Source organism: Emericellopsis cladophorae, assembly GCF_022114955.1.
Source record: "Emericellopsis cladophorae strain MUM 19.33 chromosome Unknown NODE_5_length_938552_cov_118_678949, whole genome shotgun sequence".
NCBI classification, from domain to species: Eukaryota; Fungi; Ascomycota; class Sordariomycetes; order Hypocreales; family Bionectriaceae; genus Emericellopsis; species Emericellopsis cladophorae.
In genome coordinates this window covers 315,029-335,731 of record NW_026250930.1, presented here as the reverse complement: position 1 = coordinate 335,731, position 20,703 = coordinate 315,029, and the positions used below count along the sequence as shown (strand labels likewise).

The 20,703-nt window shown below is 55.1% G+C and overlaps 7 protein-coding genes across 7 annotated transcripts; 1 reads left to right on the top strand and 6 right to left on the bottom strand.

The window, feature by feature from the left end:
* Window positions 1-637: 637 nt before the first annotated feature.
* On the bottom strand, window positions 638-2,023 carry J7T54_004654 (uncharacterized protein; the record flags this gene model as incomplete). Its single annotated transcript, XM_051503331.1, has 1 exon — window positions 638-2,023. The coding sequence occupies one exon, from the start codon at window positions 2,021-2,023 to the stop codon at window positions 638-640; it is 1,386 nt and encodes a 461-aa protein (XP_051364964.1).
* Window positions 2,024-2,994: 971 nt separating this feature from the next.
* J7T54_004653 (40 kDa peptidyl-prolyl cis-trans isomerase) lies at window positions 2,995-4,101 on the bottom strand (the record flags this gene model as incomplete). Its single annotated transcript, XM_051503329.1, has 1 exon — window positions 2,995-4,101. One exon carries the CDS (start codon window positions 4,099-4,101, stop codon window positions 2,995-2,997), a length of 1,107 nt encoding a protein of 368 aa, XP_051364963.1.
* Window positions 4,102-4,947: 846 nt separating this feature from the next.
* Window positions 4,948-8,724, bottom strand: J7T54_004652 (Inhibitory regulator protein-like protein; the record flags this gene model as incomplete). The annotated part of the gene is made up of 1 exon (XM_051503328.1): window positions 4,948-8,724. One exon carries the CDS (start codon window positions 8,722-8,724, stop codon window positions 4,948-4,950), a length of 3,777 nt encoding a protein of 1,258 aa, XP_051364962.1.
* A 2,268-nt stretch (window positions 8,725-10,992) lies between these two features.
* J7T54_004651 (uncharacterized protein) lies at window positions 10,993-12,009 on the bottom strand (the record flags this gene model as incomplete). Its single annotated transcript, XM_051503327.1, has 1 exon — window positions 10,993-12,009. One exon carries the CDS (start codon window positions 12,007-12,009, stop codon window positions 10,993-10,995), a length of 1,017 nt encoding a protein of 338 aa, XP_051364961.1.
* Window positions 12,010-13,378: 1,369 nt separating this feature from the next.
* J7T54_004650 (Neugrin) lies at window positions 13,379-14,026 on the top strand (the record flags this gene model as incomplete). Its single annotated transcript, XM_051503326.1, has 1 exon — window positions 13,379-14,026. The coding sequence occupies one exon, from the start codon at window positions 13,379-13,381 to the stop codon at window positions 14,024-14,026; it is 648 nt and encodes a 215-aa protein (XP_051364960.1).
* A 3,129-nt stretch (window positions 14,027-17,155) lies between these two features.
* Window positions 17,156-18,447, bottom strand: J7T54_004649 (delta(12) fatty acid desaturase; the record flags this gene model as incomplete). The annotated part of the gene is made up of 3 exons (XM_051503325.1): window positions 17,156-17,348; window positions 17,399-18,340; window positions 18,398-18,447. 3 exons carry the CDS (start codon window positions 18,445-18,447, stop codon window positions 17,156-17,158), a joined length of 1,185 nt encoding a protein of 394 aa, XP_051364959.1.
* A 712-nt stretch (window positions 18,448-19,159) lies between these two features.
* J7T54_004648 (Succinate--hydroxymethylglutarate CoA-transferase-like protein) lies at window positions 19,160-20,317 on the bottom strand (the record flags this gene model as incomplete). Its single annotated transcript, XM_051503324.1, has 1 exon — window positions 19,160-20,317. The coding sequence occupies one exon, from the start codon at window positions 20,315-20,317 to the stop codon at window positions 19,160-19,162; it is 1,158 nt and encodes a 385-aa protein (XP_051364958.1).
* Window positions 20,318-20,703: the final 386 nt, after the last annotated feature.

Here is a 20,703-nt window from a genome sequence, read left to right as displayed (position 1 = left end):
AGCTTTCTTGAATCCATCTCATCATCGCGATGCCTGGTGATCCTTCTCGTCTTCGATGCACCACGACTCGCCCATCTCTTAGCTCGATTAGGCTTCCACTGAATAAACCAATGAAATTAGAGTGCGCCAGTCCGACGATCAAGAGCCAACCGGCCAACGCAGAATTAGTTCTTGACCTGGCGGTCCTGGCGACCTGGCCCCCATGTCAGCCCGCATATGGAGTGGAGAATTCAAGATGCACAGAAGCCTTCTAGAAAGGCTGGGGGTGGCGGAGTGACAGGGATCCCGCCATCGAGGCTGAGCAGTCTGCCCTGCCCCCAGTGATTAGACTCCGTACGTCACGCAGGCTCGCTTCGTTCCCCCCTTGGTTTGGCCCTATAGGTGCCATTCTTCCGTCCTCGAGGTGCCGGGCTTGTCTCCAATGCGACCGCGACATCAGGGCACGCGCTTTAATTCCGCCCTAGACGGGCCTGCGATATTCGCATCGCCCTAGGCTGAAGCGCACCTGACACCCTACGTCACCACGTTGTGGCGGCAGTCGCCGGACAGACGTTGTGCTTCTTTCGCTCAGAAGTCAGGCCTCGATCAGCCTCGTCGGCTGCACCATCTTTCCCACGAATCCTCGATCGGGTCGTTATCATCGGCGCCTGGAGGCAGTCCCCGAATCGTTTTGTCTCTCGGTGTCTGCCCAGCCGTCCAGCGCCTTTCCCCTGCCTCGTTTCACTGGTCTACCAAACGGCTGACTGATGATATGACTCGGCCCCTCCATGGACGAGAGCCTGCCCACACATCGAGCGGGCGCTTTGGGCAACCTGGGGCGTTCTTGTTTCTTGAAGAACACTGGCTGACGAGTGGTGCTCTGATTGGCTCTCGGGGGAGGAGGAGGAGGTTCGAGCTCGACACTTGCCGATGTCGCCGCATCTGTCGGGCAAGCCGAAGCTATGCTGGCTGTCTGTGATGCTGTTGTCGAACCCGTCGTCGTCGTCAATGCCGGAAGTGCCAGGTGGTGTGGATCTTGACCAGTGGGCGACCTCATGAGCCCCCTTCCTGTGCATGCCAGCGCCTCCTCCTGTGCCTGGTGCTTTACTCGAAACATGTCGACATCATCCAGAAGATAATTCTGCCAAATCCTTTCTTCTTCATCGGCAGACACCGGCGCCTCGACGCATGGCAAAGGCATGTTCCTCGGAGGGGTCGTGCCTAGGGGATCAGCCATGGGCATCCCCCCGGCGCTCTTCTCGGGCTCAGATTTGAAGCCCTTAGACCCCAAGAGCGCTTCTGCTCTAGGGGCAAGTGGAGAATTGACCGACTTGTCTTGGAATTCTTTGGTAAGCCTCGACACGGAGGGCGAGGCTTGCTCCGCCTGCCTCATACCAGGAGACGTTGGTCCGCGTCGGTCGTCTCTTATGCACGTGGAGTTTTGTGGCTCCCGCTTATCCTTGTCAAAGAGTCCAAGCGATGATCCCCAGTGCTGGTCTTCGTTGGAGCTCCCGAAACCACCTGCCCTGGAGGCACCGGCATCGGCGATTATACTGCTCGCAACGTCGGTGCCTGCTTCCGACGAGCAAGGTTGTATGAGCCTCGTCTTTTCTTTGCGAGGTTGCGGGTGAACGAGCTTCGGTACCGAAGTGATGTTGTAGTGAAAAGTGCCGCCGTCACCGGCCTCGAGGTCCCTAGAAAAGTATTGTGTAGGTGTCGAATTGCGGGCTTGTGAACGGCTAGTACTGTCTGTCGGCGCAAGAGTGCCTAGGCTGTTCAGCGCAACTTCTGAGAGCGGGCTGCTATGGCGTGGCTCCAAATCGTCCTCACGGACTGAGCATAGCCCATCTTGCTGGCTGTCCACACTTCTGACTGTATTGCCTTTGCGACTCCATCGGAGGCTTTTGTCGCCGATGTGCAACCTGATCGACTTGCGATCATGGTCGTGTTCGCTTTCCTCGTGGCTCCTTCCAAGCAAACCACGGTGGTATCTGGTACTGGCTGCTTTTGTTGTCCTCTTCAGATCCTGGTGTTGCATGTGCATCTGATCTCGTTGTATGGCTGCGGGCTCGTAATCGAGTACCAACGGCCTCTGCAGCTCCAGTCCACTCCAGTCTTGTTGGCATAGTAACTTTTGACGCTTCGTTGTCAAATCGTGTCGATCGGGGTGCGAGGGTGCGCGTTGTTCTCGTTCCGTTTGACGAGAGCCAAGCGGCTGTTGTGGCCCAAACTTCGGGTCATTCGCTAGTCTCTCAGATGATTCACTCGATAATTGCACCAGCTTCCTTCGGTTGAATACCCTCGGCCCTCCTGAGTCTCGCGAGCGATCTGAGGTCTGTCTCGACGGTGGTAACGCTTGCGGGATATAGCTTGGTATGAACGGGGCCTCAGAGGTGCTATCGCGACGAAATCTCGTGTCCTGTTGTTGACAGGCGCGTGATTTGGCAAAGTATTCCATCTGACGGGCCGTATCAGGATCGAAGCCTCGGCGGCGAGAGTGGCGGTTGGGTGTGCTCTCAGTCCAGTTCATGGAGAAATCAAAATGACCCTCGATCAAGCAATGAACTGACTGATGCTACAATGAGCGACTGGGGAGAATGGTGGATGCCTTTTATTCTGGCCTTGATGTCATCCCGACTGAGGGCAGGAGCCAAGGAGCAGGTGACGAGAATAGAAAGAACCTGTTACCTGCCATAGCCCAGACAGCCCGGTTTCAGCATTGTCGTACCACTCGGTTTCAGCACCCTGGCAGTACTATCAGGTAAGTAGATACTTGGAACATCACTTAAGACTCAGTACAGATAGCTTGTCTGAGATTTCATTGACTTGGCGACGACTTGTCAAGGGCTGTCTAATAACTCGCCGAATCCTGACGCATATAGTACTCAACACAGTTCGCCTCCCTGGTACATGCAATGCTCTTCCCCTCAACGCCAGCAAATAACCGCTCTGATCATACATCCGCAGATCTCCCGCTCGAAAACGTGCCTTTGGCCTTTCAGCCTGGACAGGAGTCTACGAGGAAAAGAACTTCTTCAAAGCCGCCTTTTGCTTGGCGGCCTGTTCCTTTGCGCGCGCCCTGACGCTCTCCAGCTCCGCAACAATAGCCCCATCGCCGGGACACAGCTTGCTGGCCTCGTCCAGATCCTTGAGCGCCGCCTCGCGATCCTTGATCCGCACCTCCGCGTAGCCCCTTCGGAAGAGCGCCTTGCCCTTGTCCTTGTCGGCCAGGCCCTCGACGGCAAGTGCGCGTGTGGCGTGAGTGATCGCATCGTCCCATTGCTCGAGCTTGGTCGCCATGAGCGCCGAATTATTGTTCAGCCCGAACCGCAAGGTGTCGAGGGCCTTCTTGGTGTCGGCGGGCTCCTTGTCGAGATCAGGGTCCTCGTTGAGGTAGCGCAGGCCCTTTTGGTACTTGTCCAGCGCGACCTGCGGCTTGCCCGCCTTGAACGCCTTGGTGCCGTAGTCCTTGCACGCCGTCGCGATCGCGAGGACACTCTTGGCGTCAATGTCGCCCTCACCCTCCCAGTCCTGGGGGAAGTCGGCATATTTGTCGCCAAACTCATCCGGCTCCTGCACATCGGCGGAGACCGCCTCGTCACCACCGAGTGCACCACAGTCTTCAATCTTGACATCCTTGACGGGCGCATCGCCCGGCGCGGTCTGCGTGTACTCAATCTGACGGACGACATTCTTCCCGGAGAGGACCTTGCCGAAGACGACGTGCTTGCCGTCCAAGTGCGGTGTCAAGGCCGTTGTGATGAAGAACTGACTTCCGTTGGTGTTGGGCCCAGCATTTGCCATGCTCAGCAGGAATGGCTCGTCATGGTTCCGCACAAACTTCTCGTCCTCAAACTTCTCACCATAGATGGACTCGCCACCCGTGCCGTTGCCAGCTGTAAAGTCACCACCCTGGATCATGAACTCCTTGATGACACGGTGGAAGATGGCACCCTTGTAGTGGAGGGGCTTGCCAGCATTGCCTACACCCTTCTCGCCGGTGCAAAGTGCGCGGAAGTTCTCGGCTGTCTTGGGGACCTCGTTGGCAAAGAGCTCCATGTTGATGCGGCCGATGGGACGGCCGCCGATGGAGATGTCAAAGAAGACGCGTGGGTTGGCCATGATGGGTGGCTGTGAGCGCGGGGGGTTTTGGGTTCAATGGAGGGTGTGTGAGGTGTGTGACGGCTCACTGATGTCGAGGAAAGGTATGTCGAGTGGGAGAGTAGAGGTGACGAGGTTTCAAAGGAGAAGTCGTAACGAGGTCAGACTAAACTCAGGCTGAGCGGATGGTGGGGGCAAAGAAACAAATCGAGGGGCAGCGAAGCGCAGCTTGATGCCAGGCAATCCTCCAAGCCTCTAGTTACGTGCATGCTACACTGGATGTACAGTACTACCTTACATTGGCTGCGGGGTACCGCCAGCTCCGCGCTACGATCAATTCACCGCGAAAGGACTATTAATGGTCGTTGCCTGACCAAATATGAAATATGATTTAGGGTCTGTTTACAAACACAACCAAACATACAAGTCTTTTCAGATCAAATCAGTGTCCACGAGCAAAGGGTTACACAAATGGGGGGTTCGTTTCGTTCACATCGTGTCTTCAGTATCCCTCAATGCATACAAGTACGTATGGAGGGGCAGAACGCTGTAGTGGAACGTTCTAGAGAGCTTCCATCACAATTGTTGCAGACACGCACACAACCTCAAAGTGCAATAAATCATCACGCTCTGTTCGCTATATAGTGCCCCTCCTCCCCTAAACAAAAAATGGCCCTGTGGGCACGCTGATACGTCCACAGACAAAAGCAATGGTATTTTTCCTTCTCCAAATCGACCCTCTCCCAGGAACACATTGCCCCCAAGGAGACAAGGTAGGTGAAACGTTGTGTAGAAATATCGCTCATAAAGTCGTCTCGAGATTTTTTCGCCAGCCAGAATGCATATTGTGCCACGGAACGCCCAAGGTCACCTCTTGTCCTTGTCCTTGTCCTTGTCTTTATCTTTGTCTTTGTCTTTGTCTTTGTCCTTCTCCTTCGCGTCGGGGCTCTCCGCTCGCCCACCGATCCTCATGATACCGCCCAGAATCGTCCGCCCAATCTTGCCATTTTTCGCCCTGGCAGTACCGCTGCCGTGGCGCAGGCTGTTTCCCTTGCCGCTGGAATCGTGTGCTCCGCGGCCCCGTTTCACGTCCTTGCTCTTGCGCTTCCCTATCCTGGGCTGCGCGTCATCGGGTGCCTCGCTACCTGACGAGCCGGGCGGATACAGCAGATCAGCTGCCGAGTGCTCGTTGCCCCACGCGGAGTACGAGTAGCTCTGCGATTCGATCAGGGAGGCTTGCTCGAGCAAATCGGCGAGCTCGTCGGCGGCAAACGTGGTCGTCGTCGACGGGTCCACCTGGGTCAGAGCCTCGTGGCGCGCGAGGCAGGCGTCGGCCCGCTGCTGCAGAGCCGTGCACAATTCGCTGAAGATGAGCAGGTCGCCTTCAATCGGCAGCTTCGCCCCGTCCGTCGGCTTTAGGTCGACCCATAGCTTGACAAGGCTCGCGTAGTTGCGTGACTGGTCAATGAGGAAAGGCATGCTGGGGAAACCCTCGCGCGCCGTCGGGCTGAGTCGGCTCAGGATCGTGATCGGCGTGCTGTAACTTGCATGCAACGTGCGCGTTGACCTGTCGGCGGGCAGATCGCACACCCGGTCGATGTAAACCCTAAACACATTGCGCTGAGCGCTGAGGAAGCGGTTCATAGGCTCCATCCATTCCTCGCGCTTGCCGAATGTTGACAGGTTGGCCAGTTTCTGCAGTGCCTTGGCAATGAGTGTAAACGTCCTCTGCGCCCGCGGCCTGGGGTGGTCGCGCAACAAGCCGAATAGTTTCGGCGATAAGATGGCAGGGCAGATGAAGCGTAGGAAGAGGAAGCCGGAAACGGCAGTATAGGCGACCGGCCGCATGAAATCCCCGTAGCGGTCCTCGGCCACCGCACGAACGTACTTGAGGATACTCCTTAGTTCGGGGTTGAGCTTCCCGGCTGACGCAGCAATGCAGTGCCATACGCTGGTGGTCAGGTCAATGAGCTTGTTCCAATGAGGCTCCAGTTCACCATTCTCTTTCGAGATCTTGCTCGGGTCCACCTCGCAATCAGGATCCAGCTCGTTGATCTCAAAGATCTTGTCTCGCAACGTCTCCACGAGAAACTCCTTGCCCAGTCGCCGCATGTGCAGCTCCAGTGCTTGGGTGAGCAATGTATTCCCGCGAAATAGCAGGTTGGCCTCGCCAGCCAGGGACTTGCTCATGTCTCGCACCATGAGCTCGCGATCCGGTGCCGAATCGGCAGACTCGTTGGATTTCAGACGGTTGTTGAAGCGATACTTTTTCAGTGTCGACTGATTGCCGATGCCGTCAATCTCATCTTCGACCAGTGCCATGAGCCACTCGCTCGCTATACCAGAGACCTGAAAGATATTCAGAAACAACTCGGCCAGCCGACGCAGTTGCCCCGGAAGAGCCGTCGAGATCAGCGTCGTGATCCCCGAATTGAGGTTATGCAGCATGTCCGCAAGGGCCTGGTACTCTCTGGCTAGCAGCACAATGTGCTCCTCGTGGACAACCTTGATGAGCATGGTCCCGATCGGTTCGTCGTTCTCATCTAATATCGGCAGCCAATCCTCGTGCTCGCGGATGCCGGCTGTTGTGGCAACCAGAGGGAGCTCAACTGTGCCGACAATGGTCTCGACCTGGCCGGCTGCCTTCTGGTGGGCTGAGATAGGGGACGGCCCTGGCGTTGAAGGCCCATCCTCCACCCGTTTCAACACCACTGACAACCGAGGCATGGAGGAGGGCAGATCGGTGAACTCGCAGTCCTCTCTCCAGAATGGCTTCTTAGTCGCCATCTTTGTTGTCGTTCTTGCCCTGACCTCACCATCTAGAATCACCTCTGCCAGGTAGTTTCCTGTGGGGTCTGATGCTTCTGCTTTAATAGCCTTCTCCATGGTCGCAGCATTGGCCGGTGAAGATGGCGGTTTCATTTTGGCTTCGGTGACTCTGACCAGGATCGTCTTCTCGACACGAAACACCTCGCCCTTGTAAACCTTCTCCACATCGTCGATAGCCTGTACTTGAGTGCTTTCCGGGTTGTCTACTTTATACACGTCCGGCACCGCGAAAGCTCTCAGGAGAGCGAAAAGAACTTCAAAGTGTATTCGCGAATCCAACGCCACGTACACGGGTCGGTAGAGACTGAACGTACGCGCAGTGGAGGCGTACATGGGGAAAATGGCGATGCAGTACTCCTCGTCTAGGACCGTCCGATCTAATTGCTGTATCGCGTTCCGTGAGAGCTGGGCCATATCCAGCACGGCTATGATCGTGCCGTCGTTCTCGGCAATGAGCTTGAACTCGCCATTGTCCTGCAGGATGACAGACACCCTTCGCCAGGAAGCCACTGCGCGTTGTGATCCTCTCGCGGATGGACGGTGCAATATGTCCCTTGCGTTTTGCGCTGGGCCCTTATCCCAGACAAGTAGATTACCCACCTTGATCGCGTTGCTGTGTTTTGCGTTTTCCGACGACAGAGCCCTCCTGACGAGCTCTGGCCTCACAGGGCTAACGGGGCTTGCTGTCCTCTGGCTTGTCAGCTTTAACGCGATGGGCCGCAACTGCTGCCACGTCAACAAGGCGGCCAACCAGAAGTCAAAATCCTCCGGTATTAAAGGGTGAATCAGCACCTCGATGATGGGATTTGACGACACCAATTCCAAGCAGTGTTTGTTCGCATCGGGATAATCCACAGGCAGCACTCGGCATCCTCGCAGATCCGCCACCAGAGGGATATGAAAGGGCCCGCTCTGCCCCGAGTCGAACATGAGGCAGCTCCTCTCCTCATCAATGTATGCCACACCCGAATGCCAGGGCCCTCCCATCTCGCCTTGGTACTCAACGTCGCCCTTCATTTTACCGCACAGCATCTTCATCAGCGCAAGGACCTTGCAAGGGCTGTCGGTAGGTACGGTGAACGGCAGGCAATCGACCGAAGGGGGATGGGAGACGCGCGGGGAGGTCGGTCGTGAGGACTGCCGTTTGATCAATCGCCGGCTGGAGCCCTTCTTCTCGCTTTTGGTAATCGTTGTTGTGATGCTCGGACTCGCGCTCGTGGGGCTCGGCTCATAACCGCGGCCAGCCATGATTGTTGGAAATCCAGTTGACTCGAGACCGCCGGCTGGTTGTCGCTGGTCGTCGCCCGAACTCACGCTGCCCACCCGGTGCCTGGTCTCTGCTACCGCACCTGGCGGGGCAGCCCTCTGGCCCGTGAGCATGGCGGTGTCCATTGTTCGAGTGCGCGGCCGTACGCCTCCTCCACTCGTCAAACGGTTCGGTAAGGGTGGGCTCCCGCCCTCGGTCTCGTCGTAGTCTTCTCCGAATGAATCGTTGAACACCATGCCTCTCCGTCTATTGTCGCCCGGTATTGAACGAGGCGATGTCTCCTGCGAAGTGACCCCTCGCAGCACGTATGTACTCTCCTCAGACGTCCCAAGGAGTGCGTCCTTATCGGGTGTCACGGCGCGAACGGCGACGTCCTTCCCATTGGGAGAATCGGTCGCCGGCAAGGCCATCGAGGCGCGAAGAGAAGTCCCACTCGCACGCTCCATAGCATTACGCCCGGAGTCGAGGGCAGACGAGTTGCTGGTGGCCGCAGTGGCAGCGGCGCTTCCGGTCCGAGGCGGTGGAGGAGGTTGGATGTCTTCGCCCATGGTGGATGTGGTTGTGGTTCGGCTATACTGCCATGGCTCGCGGATGCGGTTGGGTTAGGCTCCTCATGGGCACAGAGGCAGCAGGTATCCGCTCGTCTCGTACGTTCGTGTGATAGGGACACAGAGGAAGAGCACGGACAGGGTACTGCTGAGCCGGGAAAAGCGAAGCGAAAGACGGTAGCAGGATGTTAGGCAAAGTAAGGTACGGTAAGGTATGTGAGGTTAAAGAGCAGACGGCTGGCGGGGGCGTCCGTCGTGAGTTGTCGCCGGTCTGATTCGTCGCGGGCGGGGAACAGAGAGTGTCCGCTGTCTAGTCCGCCTGGGTCCTTGCACCCCTGCCTATATTGGTAGGTAGTACGGATAGCCCGCACGGATACTGGATCTGGTGTAAGATATCGCTCCAACCCTGTTGCTTAATTGGATCAGAAAAAGTTATCGTTCCGGGGCTCGATATCTACGGCAATTCATCAATCAACTGCATGTGGCCCGGCCTCGTGGGCGCACTGACGCACGGCACTTTACGATGTTGGTGATTGCATTTGACACGTTCCAACTTGCACGGAGTGTACGTACATGTACCTACATCCAACAGCCGAAAACGTCGACTCGCAGTTCGCCACAAATCGTGACCGGGGTTGTTCAATGAAGGAAAAGCTACATGTACTTTCGACTGGGGTTTATGAATCGCGAGATCAGTCTTCATTGCGCTAGAAGAGAGAGCCTTTGCTTAAGCCCTTTGAGACTTTGACTATTTATCAGCCATCAGGAACAGAGACCTCCTGCAGCCAGCCGCTAATTGAGTCGTCGCCAGTGCATGTCCAGAGGTACTACCCATTGAAGGTACATGTAGGATAAGGTATGGAAATACCTGCTTGCTCATGTTGATTATACTCAAAAGCGTCCCCGAACACTCGCGCGGCGATTTCCTAGTGCTCGCCGCTGTGTATCCGTACTATTATGAGTCACAATCACCATGATTTCCTGCCAAGTGGTGCGGCACGATGCAGAATTGTGAATCAGGCTTGACGCTGACGCAATCAATGTGCGCGGGCGCGCGCTGCTAGAGCTATCAGCCACAGCCGCTCTTCCACGGATGCCGGATTTGACACTATTATAGGGGATCGTCCTGCCCACTGCCCGTCAACAGTGACCTCATTTCCGCGATACCCAATGCAACCATGATAGATCACATTATGGGCTTCTGGAAGAGGAAAGAGTCCCGTGCTACGCCGTGATACAGCTGGGCACTAGGTACTGACTGATCCTGTGTTCGCACACCTGAACAGCCACAGCCTGGCGAATTACCTACCTAAAGGCTGCCCACAACAGTGAGAATTTAATTTCACAATCGGCATTAATTAAAGTACACCAAGTGAATGATAATCTCCAGGTCTCGGCAGTTGTGTTGCAACAGGAAGTCAGGGCTTAGGAACGCACTGCAAATCTTTCCGAGGCCTCGTCTCCAGATGTTCCGATCTGAGACACGAGTGGGATTTCGGGTTATTCCAAGCAAACCTCAGGCCACCCTCTGCTGAAGATGATTTATAACTTAGTACCCCGGCGGCTGATCGTGGCCGTTGAGCCCGATAACTTGGCACAAACGGTGGGCGGTACAACAATCACCAGTCCAAGTTGGTATTTTCTTGGGAGCTACCCTACATCCCGCCCTCGAACGTAGAAGCGAGCGAGTACCATGCCTTGCAATGTGTTAATCAGCTATGTAGCGAGATTTCGAGCTTTTCTAATATTTCCAGTTTATATTGTTAAGTGTGTGACGAAGTTCGCAGAACCCGAGCCTCATTGCGTCCCTGCGGCGCGAAGCGATTCGTGTCTTACATCCCAAGGCAAATATCCTGAATGCAAAACCCCATTAAGGTAAGAGCGGACAGTGTCCACAACAAGGAGATTAGATGATGTAATTCGCAACTTCTCCCTCATCGGGTTTGGGCACAAATCTCAAGATGCTCTCGCGCCAGGAATATTGAATGGGCAACACGACCAAGACACAACAGCACGCGCTAGTTGTTGACCAGTGGTACCCGTCGGCCATTTGATCATGTGCGACAATGTGAAGACGCCCGTGATAACCATTGAATAGAATATGGATACGCAGAACCGAGGATTACTACCTCCATGGAAAGGACACCAACTTCGAGATACCCGAGGAAAGCTCCAGCAACCATGATAGAACTGAGAACGAAAGAAAGCCTTGGAAACAGTTTGCTCCAACACCCTGGAATAACACCTCGCTTACAAGAACGAAAAAATTCACCTCGACCCTGGTCCATCTATCGGGCTCGTGGGGATGCTCGTCACTTTGCTGAAGTCCGTGCTGGTCGTTCGCCGCAATGCCTGACTCATCGTCTCGACATTCAACTGGCCAGTATGACCTGGCGGCACAAGACCTAGACTGCCAGGAGTACCCACAGGCTTCCGAGCCGGACTCATCTCGATACCACGTATGCTGCCAGGGTTGCTGGTCGGCGGGCTGGTGCCGGGGCCCTGGCTTGATACGGGCGACCGAATAGGCGACGGCGAACGGTTGAAGGCCGAAGTGGGCAGAGAGGTCAACCCTGCACCGTGAATGCTCTCGCGAGATCCAACGCCGCTCAGTGATGGAGCGTGCTCAGCTTGCACAACATCGGCGAATGAGATGAACGACAAACGGCGCACGTCAGCCGAGTCAAGAGAGCCGTAATTGGAGACGCTGTCGGGCGACTGAGCCGAGGACTGGCGATCGACGAACGAGGTCAACTCTCGCGCCCACTCCGTAGCCGTCTGATCGTGAGGTGTAGAGGCAGGTGGCGGAGAGGCGGCACCTGTGACAGCCACAGATGCAGGCTGGTGTGAGGTATGCGTGACGATCTCAACCGCGTCAGGATCAAGCTTGCGGTTGGTGATGGCCTCCGAGGCATCATCTAAAACTGCCGGGATGTGGTTCTCGGTCTGAATATGCGTGGGTATAGCAGGCGAATTGGCTTGGGGGATCGTAGGGTCTTGGACGTCGCGTTCGAAAATCTGGGATCGCGCTGGAGAAGCGACCTGTGAGGACTCCGAGGTTTGTCTCGTTGGCGACAGAGGGGGCTCGGGTTGCGAAGCAGGCGTGGGAGATGTCATGGTCTTGGACGCACTAGGTGTTTTCGAGGCCGCGCTCTCTCCTTGGTCGGTCTTCTTTGTCCCTAGACCAAAAAACCTGCGTTTCTTGGTCTTGTTGTCGCCCTTGCTGTCTGAGCTTGCCTCTGTAGGACGGGGCGTGGAATCCCCTGTCGTACGGCCGTCCGCCATTTCGAGGTTCCTGCTCAGCTATGGGGGAGAATAGGCGTCAGCGTTGGTCCTGGGACTTTATATAATATCGATAGACCGGTGAAACCTTGGAAAGCCACAAGGTAGAAGCTGCCCTTCTGCGAAGCTTGCCCAAGAAGGGAGCACAAGATCAATGCATTTAGAGCACATACCTCAAGGGTTGATGGAATAGCTCGACACGACCAACAGAAGAGGAAGTCACGGAGCTAGCCGCAGTGGATTTCGTTGGCTCACCCGCCGGCTTGATTGGAGCTCCAGTCGGAGAACGTGACGTAGCGTGGGTTGTGGAGGGTCTGGACTCTGGACGCGCTTCGAGAGGTGCACCCGGGGCCTGTGGTGCCTTGCGTCTCGGATTCAAAGCCAAGTGTCTTAGGATGTTGAACTGAAGAAATTCTCGCTCCTAAAGGGCTAAGTTCAAGGGCGAATGAAATGTGCAGCTGCAGCGTCGACAGCGATAGTTTGGGGAATTGAGATGAGGAGGGAGGGATGGAGTGAACAATGCGCGGCCAGGGATGGGAAGGAGGAGATGAGGATCTCCTACATCTTTTTCACTGTTCACATGATGCAGCTGACTTGTTGGTGGTGCATAAACCTCATGCAAAAGCCGGCATATCCACCGTGACAGCCTCCCCTCGGCCACGATCATAGAGCAAGGTACAGATTTGGCCACAGGCAGTCGTTATCGACCAATTTGGAAGCCATTAGACAGGTAACCTCCCCGTGACGACTCGCGACTGGACTGGAAGCCCCTCGATTTTCAGGCGCGCCCACATCATGCGCTGCAGCTAGAATCACGCGCATCCGCAACCGCCGAAGCACGGTGATATCATTGCACCCGTATTCCAATATCTTAAGACTGACGAAGATGATCTCTTTGCGATATATTTCTCAGAATATCCGAAGCTTGCCGGCTCACATTGACCGTGCTTCATTCAACATTCTCGGCATCTGCGCGCTTTGGTTTCGCTGTTCTGTAGTACTGGACATTTGGAACAATACCACCGGGCGTTTGCCGAGAGCTCTCAAACAAACACATTTATCATGAAGCTTTCGTCGTCTATCACCTTGACCTCGAGCTACGTCACTGGTCCCTGGAAACTAAATGCCAAGTGCTGTTCTGCTAGACTCTAGAGACGGAGCTGCAGCTTGAGCGCGGGTCACATCACGTGATCAGGTGACTGGCATCCTAATCTTAGGTAATCGATTTTTTCCCTCAGAATCTTTTGAACCTCATGCTGCTACCCAGCTCTCGAGCGGCACACGACCCGATTTGCATTATCTTCCACTTCATTCTGCCCTAGCGACCGTATCATGTTTAATTGAGCTACGCTCTCCTTACAATTACTTCGCCATGATGGATATGCGCGCGCTCGCTCGTCCAGCCGCTGAGCTGCTCCTCAAAAGAACACCCGTCTCCATCCCCTTAATAACGACCCGCTCTCACAAGACCACCGCCCGGACGAAACGATCCCTCAAAATCGCCCCTCACGACTCCTTTCTTCCATCACGGGATGGCAACGCGTCACAAGGCGATCAAATTATCTACAATCCCCCTAGCTCCGAGGCCTCACCTTTCCACACGCCATTCATCTTCCTCCCACCTGAAGACCCGCGTCGACAGGCCATCACACGCATGCGCGCCATGAAGGGTAGCGCACAAGGACTTGTCGGTCTCGGCGGACAGACCACGGAGAAACTGCCTCCGTTGATGAACAAGAACGAGGGCAAGAAGGCGCGGTATCACCTCACACCCGCACACATGGAGGAGATGAGGAAATTGCGAGCAGAGGACCCGTTGACATGGACCGTCACGGCCTTGGCAAGAAAGTTTGACTGCTCCACGATCATTGTGCGAACCGTCGCGCCCCCGCCAAAGGGTCACCTGGAGTGGCTCAAGGCCAAGGAGGAGAGACGCATCGCGAGGTACGGTCCCGCAAAGCTCAAGGCCAAGGCCGAGCGGAAAATGCGGACGGAGATGATGTATCGGGGCGAGATATAAGGAGTTGGATGAGAAGCGTGCTGTACCATCAGCTTTTTTGGGCGAAAATGTTGTATGAAGGCGTGTTGTATCATCAGACGGCGAACGGCATACAAGGCTCTGGGAGTTACCCTGTATATCATGGATGCATTCTGTTTTTCTTTACCACATTACATAACATGTATATTTGATTCATGCTCTCATTTATCGTTCTTGCCAGGTACGACGCGCCAGCACCAGCCGCACCAACTTCGCAAGTCGCCCCTGATCTCGCGGCTCAGGGGCTTCCCATTCAGGCCTCGTTCATCCTCCCATTCAGGGACACAGGCCCCGACCCTGACCATCTTCACGAGTGTCTTTTTAACAACACCGCCGATGCCCTCCACCTCATGTCGCTCATATCCGCATCTCACTTGAGGACTCGGCGTTCTTCGCTCCTCTTGTTGCAATGTCTCCAAGGGGCTAGGTAAGTGCGTTGGTTCAGGGGTTGTGGGCGGAGAAGGTTCAGCCCATACCGGCGACACGGGGTAGTCTTTGGCGTCCGCTGCATCGCAGTCGACTTGGGTCTCGTGCTCTTTGGCCGCTAGGCAATCCTCTTCGCGACCACAGATGACACCGCGATCACCATCTCCGATCCCTGTACCGAGTCCGCCGAGCACTTCGCCATAATGGCTTCTCCAACGCCAGATGCTATGCCGGTTAGCCGTCTTCCCAGTATGCTTGGTTGGCGTCGTGCGTACCGCTGGTATTCGCCGTCCGCTGTCCTGATGCTCCTCCCGCAAGGCTGGCAGAGCCAAACCCCCTCGCTATCGCACTTGCAAAGCGCTCTTTGTATATACTCTGATGACAATGGAAGGCGAGGATCCAATGGTGGCTTCGCTAGAGTCGCAAGTGGTGCTTTTGTGCAAGCTGTACACAGCCTTCTGTGTCTCTCTTTCAGGGTGACTGGCGCTGGCGGCTTGATCGCACAATTCCTGCAAATCACCGTATCGCACCTCCTGCATTGGCCGACGAGATCTCGGGCGCAATGACCCGATTTGCCATTGTAGGATCGCCCGTCCTCCATATAGAACCAGTTGCCTGCGCGAGCGCGGTAGCGCAGTGTTTCCGACGCATCGATGGGAGCGGATTCGTGAACACAGCGCAATGTCGAGGAAATAAGCACACAGCGTGACTGAAGGAGAGAAGCATGGACGTAGAACGAGGCGCGAGCGAGCGAGTCGAGTGTATTCAGGTCAATGTTTGATACAATAGCATGCACGATCCTTCGAAATCAGCACTTGAACCATGCGAAGTCATAGTCAATGTGTACTTACGGGTAACATTGAAAGGCTTCTGTTACAATGTTGCGAGTTCGTGGCTGCTCGTCGGTGGATTTGGCATCGCTCCGCATAGTGACGTCGTCAAGCTTCGTACAAAGCCGCTGCTCGACCAGCGAGGGCTGATCGTGTTCTGCGTCCCCAGCATTCAGCTCAAAAAAACGAGCCATCGCGATGGATTTACGGCGAGAACAAGAGCGCTACGCGATGGTGAGATAAGCAACGCGACGACCGCGATAAGCACGCGTTGCTGCTGGGAGACGTTGACGATCGCGCTCGTTTGGGATCGCAGTAGCAACGCCGAGGTCGGACTGGGGGTTTTAAGTACTGATTGATAAGATCGTTTGCGAGCAATTAAAAGCAAGATCTAATCTCAAAAGATGGAGACACTGGAGACGACGCGTCTGACCGACACATGATCGTATGATCGGGTCCATGCAGCGAGCCAGTCAATGATGTTTCAAGGTGTCATGGCGACAGACTGACTGAAGGCGGGCTGTGGGGAAGCTGCCTTTATTAGCTGAGGAGATGGAGCTCCAGTCGCAAGTGTGTGGTCACCCGCGCATCAGAGCTTTGGGCATCGCGTCCACACGGGAAGTCGTATTAGGCGACATTTCAAGGCGGCAGCACGTTCAGCTCGATTTTATCAAATGTTTCGAACTTAACAGAAAATCAGTCTTACACTAGAATACGAGCGTCAAAATCACTTAAGGTCAAGTCTGTTCTTGATGGTTTCCTTACGTGGGCTGTCCCGTGTGGCCTTACATACCCTACTCCCCGGTTGTATCTTCAAGTTCAAAACATCTTACTTTATAGAGTTAAAGTCACTTCGAAAAAAAACCCTGCTGAAATGTCATTCAAACATCATAATTAAGGTAGCGACTGGATCCAGGCGCTTTATGTGACAGACAGGCGGCCGGCCCTGAAGATGGTGGAAATGGGCATCTCTCAGAAAATTCTACTCACTAACATACATCACCGAACTTCTTCTAAGCGTACTCTTCCACTTCGTGCTCGGTCGAGTTGTTCGTATATTTGTACAAGACGATGGCCCCTTCAAAGCTTTCCAGTCCCAAATCGTCAGAGCACTTCCCTCACAGTGGGCGTTGTCCTGGGCGGCCGGAACGAAGAGGGTGACAACAACACTGCGCTATGTGACAAGGTTCATTCATCACATAAGCATAACATTCTGACTCGAGATGCCCTTATTGGCACCTAGCAATTTTGAGAATCTCAAGAGGCTACTCACGACTTGCCAGCACAGCCAGCGCAACGCGAAAGCCCCGAGACCCCGAGAGCCCCACGCCGTCACGCAGCGGCAGTCATGGCATCAGGGGAACGAAGCCGATGCCTCCGCACAACGACCAACTCGCGTAACCGCACACGCCGAGATTGCCGACTTTGCTCATGTTACCCCATGCGGGGGGATCGGTCCTACTTGGTTTAGCCCTTTCTTTTGATGCCCCGAGCTGAAGAGCTGGAAGCGTGTAAGTTGATTCGTCGAGCTGCAAGACATGCATGCGCTCCTCAGCACCGCGCCATCGTGCGCACCCAGCTTCACTTTAAGTTTGTCGGTTTATTATTGATTGTCTGGCTCGGTAAAGAAACAATAGCAGCAAAAAGAAGTTGCCGTCGTCACTGGTCGACCATTTGACTTGGGTTTGAATGAGCTTCTTAATAGTACCGAAGATGCCCGGCTCGTCTGACACGCCCGTGCCCAGACGACCATTCTATCTATTGTCTATGTCTATCAAAATCTATTCCGTGTACGCAAATCTCAGAAACGCCGTTCTCTATGCACGCCGTAGTTTTCGCTAGGCCATCATCATGCTTACTCGGTCTTCTTGGTGACCCACTTCATGGCGCCACGACCGTACTTGCTCTCATCATAGTCGACGCAGTGAAGGGTCGTGAAGCACGACCAAAGCTGACCGAGGAATGAGCGGTCATCGCGGTGGTAGAGGTCGCCCAAAATGGGCTTGATGGCCTCGGTGGCCTCCTCAGCGTAGTAGAAGGGAATGCGACTGTGCGGATGTTAGTGGCGCACTGAGGACAGTACAGCAGCTAGACTTACGGGAAAAGGTGGTGAACCACGTGGAACTCGATGATACCGTGGAAAAGGTGCTTGCCGACCCAGCCAAACTCGCGATCAACCGTGGCACTGGCACCCTTGACAAAGGTCCAGTTCTCGGCGTCAAAGTGGGGGACATCGACATGGGTGTGGTGCAGATAGGTGATGGCCACCAGCCAGTGGTGCACCCAGACATATGGCTGCAAGTACGCCAGGAGTACGGTGCTGGTGCCGACATATGTCGAGAGGTAGTAGAGTGCGGAAGCGGTGGTCATGAGACCAATGTCGGAGAGCAGAATGAAGGGAGCCTCGCTGCGACGGAAGACAACCGAAGAGGGGTCAAAGTGGCTCTTGCTGACGCCATTGCCCTGCGTCGAGTTCTTGCCAGCGGAGATGTTGAAGATGAGATAGCCCATCCAGCCAAAGACCTGGTGGAAGACAAGAGTGGCGAACTGGTAGATGGGGGTGTCCTCCAGGTACTCAAGGCTGGAGTGAGTAGCCTCCTTCTTCTGCTTGTGTTCCGCCTTTGTGCGGGGCACAAAGACCATGTCCTTCTCCATGTGGCCAGTGTACATGTGGTGGCGGTGGTGGGAGAACTTCCACGAGAAATAGGGCACCATCAGGGCCGAGTGGCAGAAGAAGCCAGCAACATCGTTCAGCAGCTTGTTCTGCGAGAACGAACCGTGTCCACCTTCGTGACCCAGAATCCAGAGACCAGTGCAGACCAGACCCTGTACGAATCCATAGATGATCCAGGCGGCGGTGCGCAGGGTGAAGTCAGGGATGGCGGGGATATAAGTGATGGCTGCCCAGCCGAGGGCAGAAATCATGACCACATCTCGAAGCAGGTAGGAGAGCGAGATGAGCGCCGATGACTCAAAGCACTTCTTGGGAATGGCCTTGCGAAGAGTGTTGATGTCGGGGTAGACGCGGTCGGCGGTCAGGCTGCCGTATGTTAGCACATGGACTGTTGCGAACAAGACCTGCCAGAGCCAGTGTTACCTCTTGGTAGGCGCCTCAGTCTGTGTGCGGGCGGTGACTGTGGTAATCATGGTGGGCAATAGCTCTGCGGAGTGATGAGAGGAAGGGAAAACGAAGAGGAAGAAGAAAAACGTCCCGAGAAAAGGCGACGATATCAATGACTCTCAACAAAACTCGTGCGTGCCGAACTGCTATTGGACAGACGGGCAGAAAGGGGTTGATTGACAGGGACCCTCATTGCTCCAGGCTTGTTGAATTTTCGGCCCCCGGTTGGACCCTGAGGGCATTATTGGATCTGAGACCCTGGATTGTCTAGGAAGTGGATATCATGGAGCAGAACGGGGTCGAGGGTCGAGACTTTGCGAGTTCGTGCTGGGCGGTGAACGGCCGAGTGGATTCAGGTTGACTCGCCAAGCAGTGGGCTGCACTAGAAGAAACCAGGCAAGTGAAGATTTCAAGGCACAGCCATGGGCATTGTGCAGATGAATCATGGACTACGTAGGTATTCTAGGCCAGGAATCCAAGATAGAGAAATGCAATCTCACCACTCCTGGTGCTTAGCGTCACCTCGTGCGCGAATCACAGTCTCAGATATGGTAAGGTAAGGTAGGTAAGATGGCGCCAACACACGTGGCTCCATCTAGCAGAAACTCGGTACAGCAATAAATCGCTCAATGACATGTCCTTATCGGGCGGGCGCCTAGACTTGTTTGAGATGGCAGATGAGGGCCCACTCAGCAGCGCCCGGATGGCATCCAGGCCGGGCTGTGTTACTCTTCCCTTTCACATGCCCAGTTCCTCGAGGATTTTCGCATTATGCTCGCCGACCTTCGGAACGGGTCCAACCCTTGCATCCGCGGCGGTTGCCACTCCCGCCGGCAGAAGTGCTGGTACCCGTCCGGCAGGGGTATCAACCTCTGTCCAACGCCCACGGGCCTTCAATTGCGGATGGTCCCATAGGCTCTTCATATCGTTCACTTTGGCGTTCGCCACGGTCGCCTCGTCGAGCCTGACAAGCACCTCTTCGGCGGTCATCATGGAAAATCGGTCTACAATGATCGCCTTGAGCTCCGCTCGGTTGTGCGATCGTAGGCTGTTGTTCTTGAAACGCTCATCCGCTGCGAGATTGGCATCACCCAACACAATCTCACATAACTTTGCCCACTCCCTTTCGTTCTGGATGCCGAGCATCACAGATCCTCCGCCACCTGTTTCAAAGGGCCCGTACGGATACACTGTCGCGTGCTCCGCACCCGCCCTCTTGGGCGCTTCCTGTCCTTCATACGCATAGTACATGGGGAAACTCATCCACTCAGCCATACTCTCGAGCATACTGATGTCGATTCTGGAGCCCTTGCCGGTCTTAGCTCGCTTCAGCAGCGCGGCGAGGATGTTCTGGAAAGCTGCAGTGCCTGCGGCAATGTCTGCCACGGAAATGCCTACTTTGGCGGGTGTGGTGGGCGTGCCCGTGATAGAGAGGAGACCAGCTTCGCTCTGCACAAGCAAGTCGTATGCCTTTTTGTGGGTGTAAGGACCGTGGCTTCCATACCCCGAGATGTCACACACGATGATCTTGTCATTTTCCTCCTTCAATCTGTCCCATCCTAGGCCTAGCCTGTCTGAGGCGCCAGGCGCCAGGTTCTGGACCAGGACATCGGCTGTTGCTAACAAGGCTTTCAGAACCTTGAAATCTTTGGGATCCTTGACATTCAGCGCCAACGACTCTTTGGATCGGTTTGTCCAGACAAAGTGCGATGACTGCCCTACGACACGGGTATCATATGCTCGTGCAAAATCCCCCTCGCCAGGACGCTCAACCTTAATAACCCGTGCGCCGAGCTCGGCGAGTTGGCGTGTGCAGAAGGGGGCGGCAATGGCTTGCTCAAGCGCGACAACGGTTATGCCATCCAAGGGGAGCTCAGAAGTTGAGGTGCTTGACATGCGAATGTGTTTGAGGGTGCCATTCTGGATTGTTGCCTGGGTTGATAATCGGTAGGAGGTGATTGATGACCTCGTCATAAGCTGGATGTTGTGAGCGATACACGGCACTGATCGCAGTACCCTGACCGCCGAGCCTCGTAGCGAAGATACCATAGCAAAACCGGTGATGCTCAAAGAAATACAGCCTTCAAGTCTTCAGGCCAGCCAATTTTAAAACGAGTTGCGAAGAGAGCCGTCATGGGCGGTAGCAGTCTGCGTTGAAATCGAGTCGGCTATATGGTAGGTTTCCCCCACACATCTGGGGCATTGGAAGTGGAAGTGATGCGGGGCTGGTTACTGAGACAAACAATGTGCCGCGTAGCCGGCTTGGAGTTTTATTGACAACG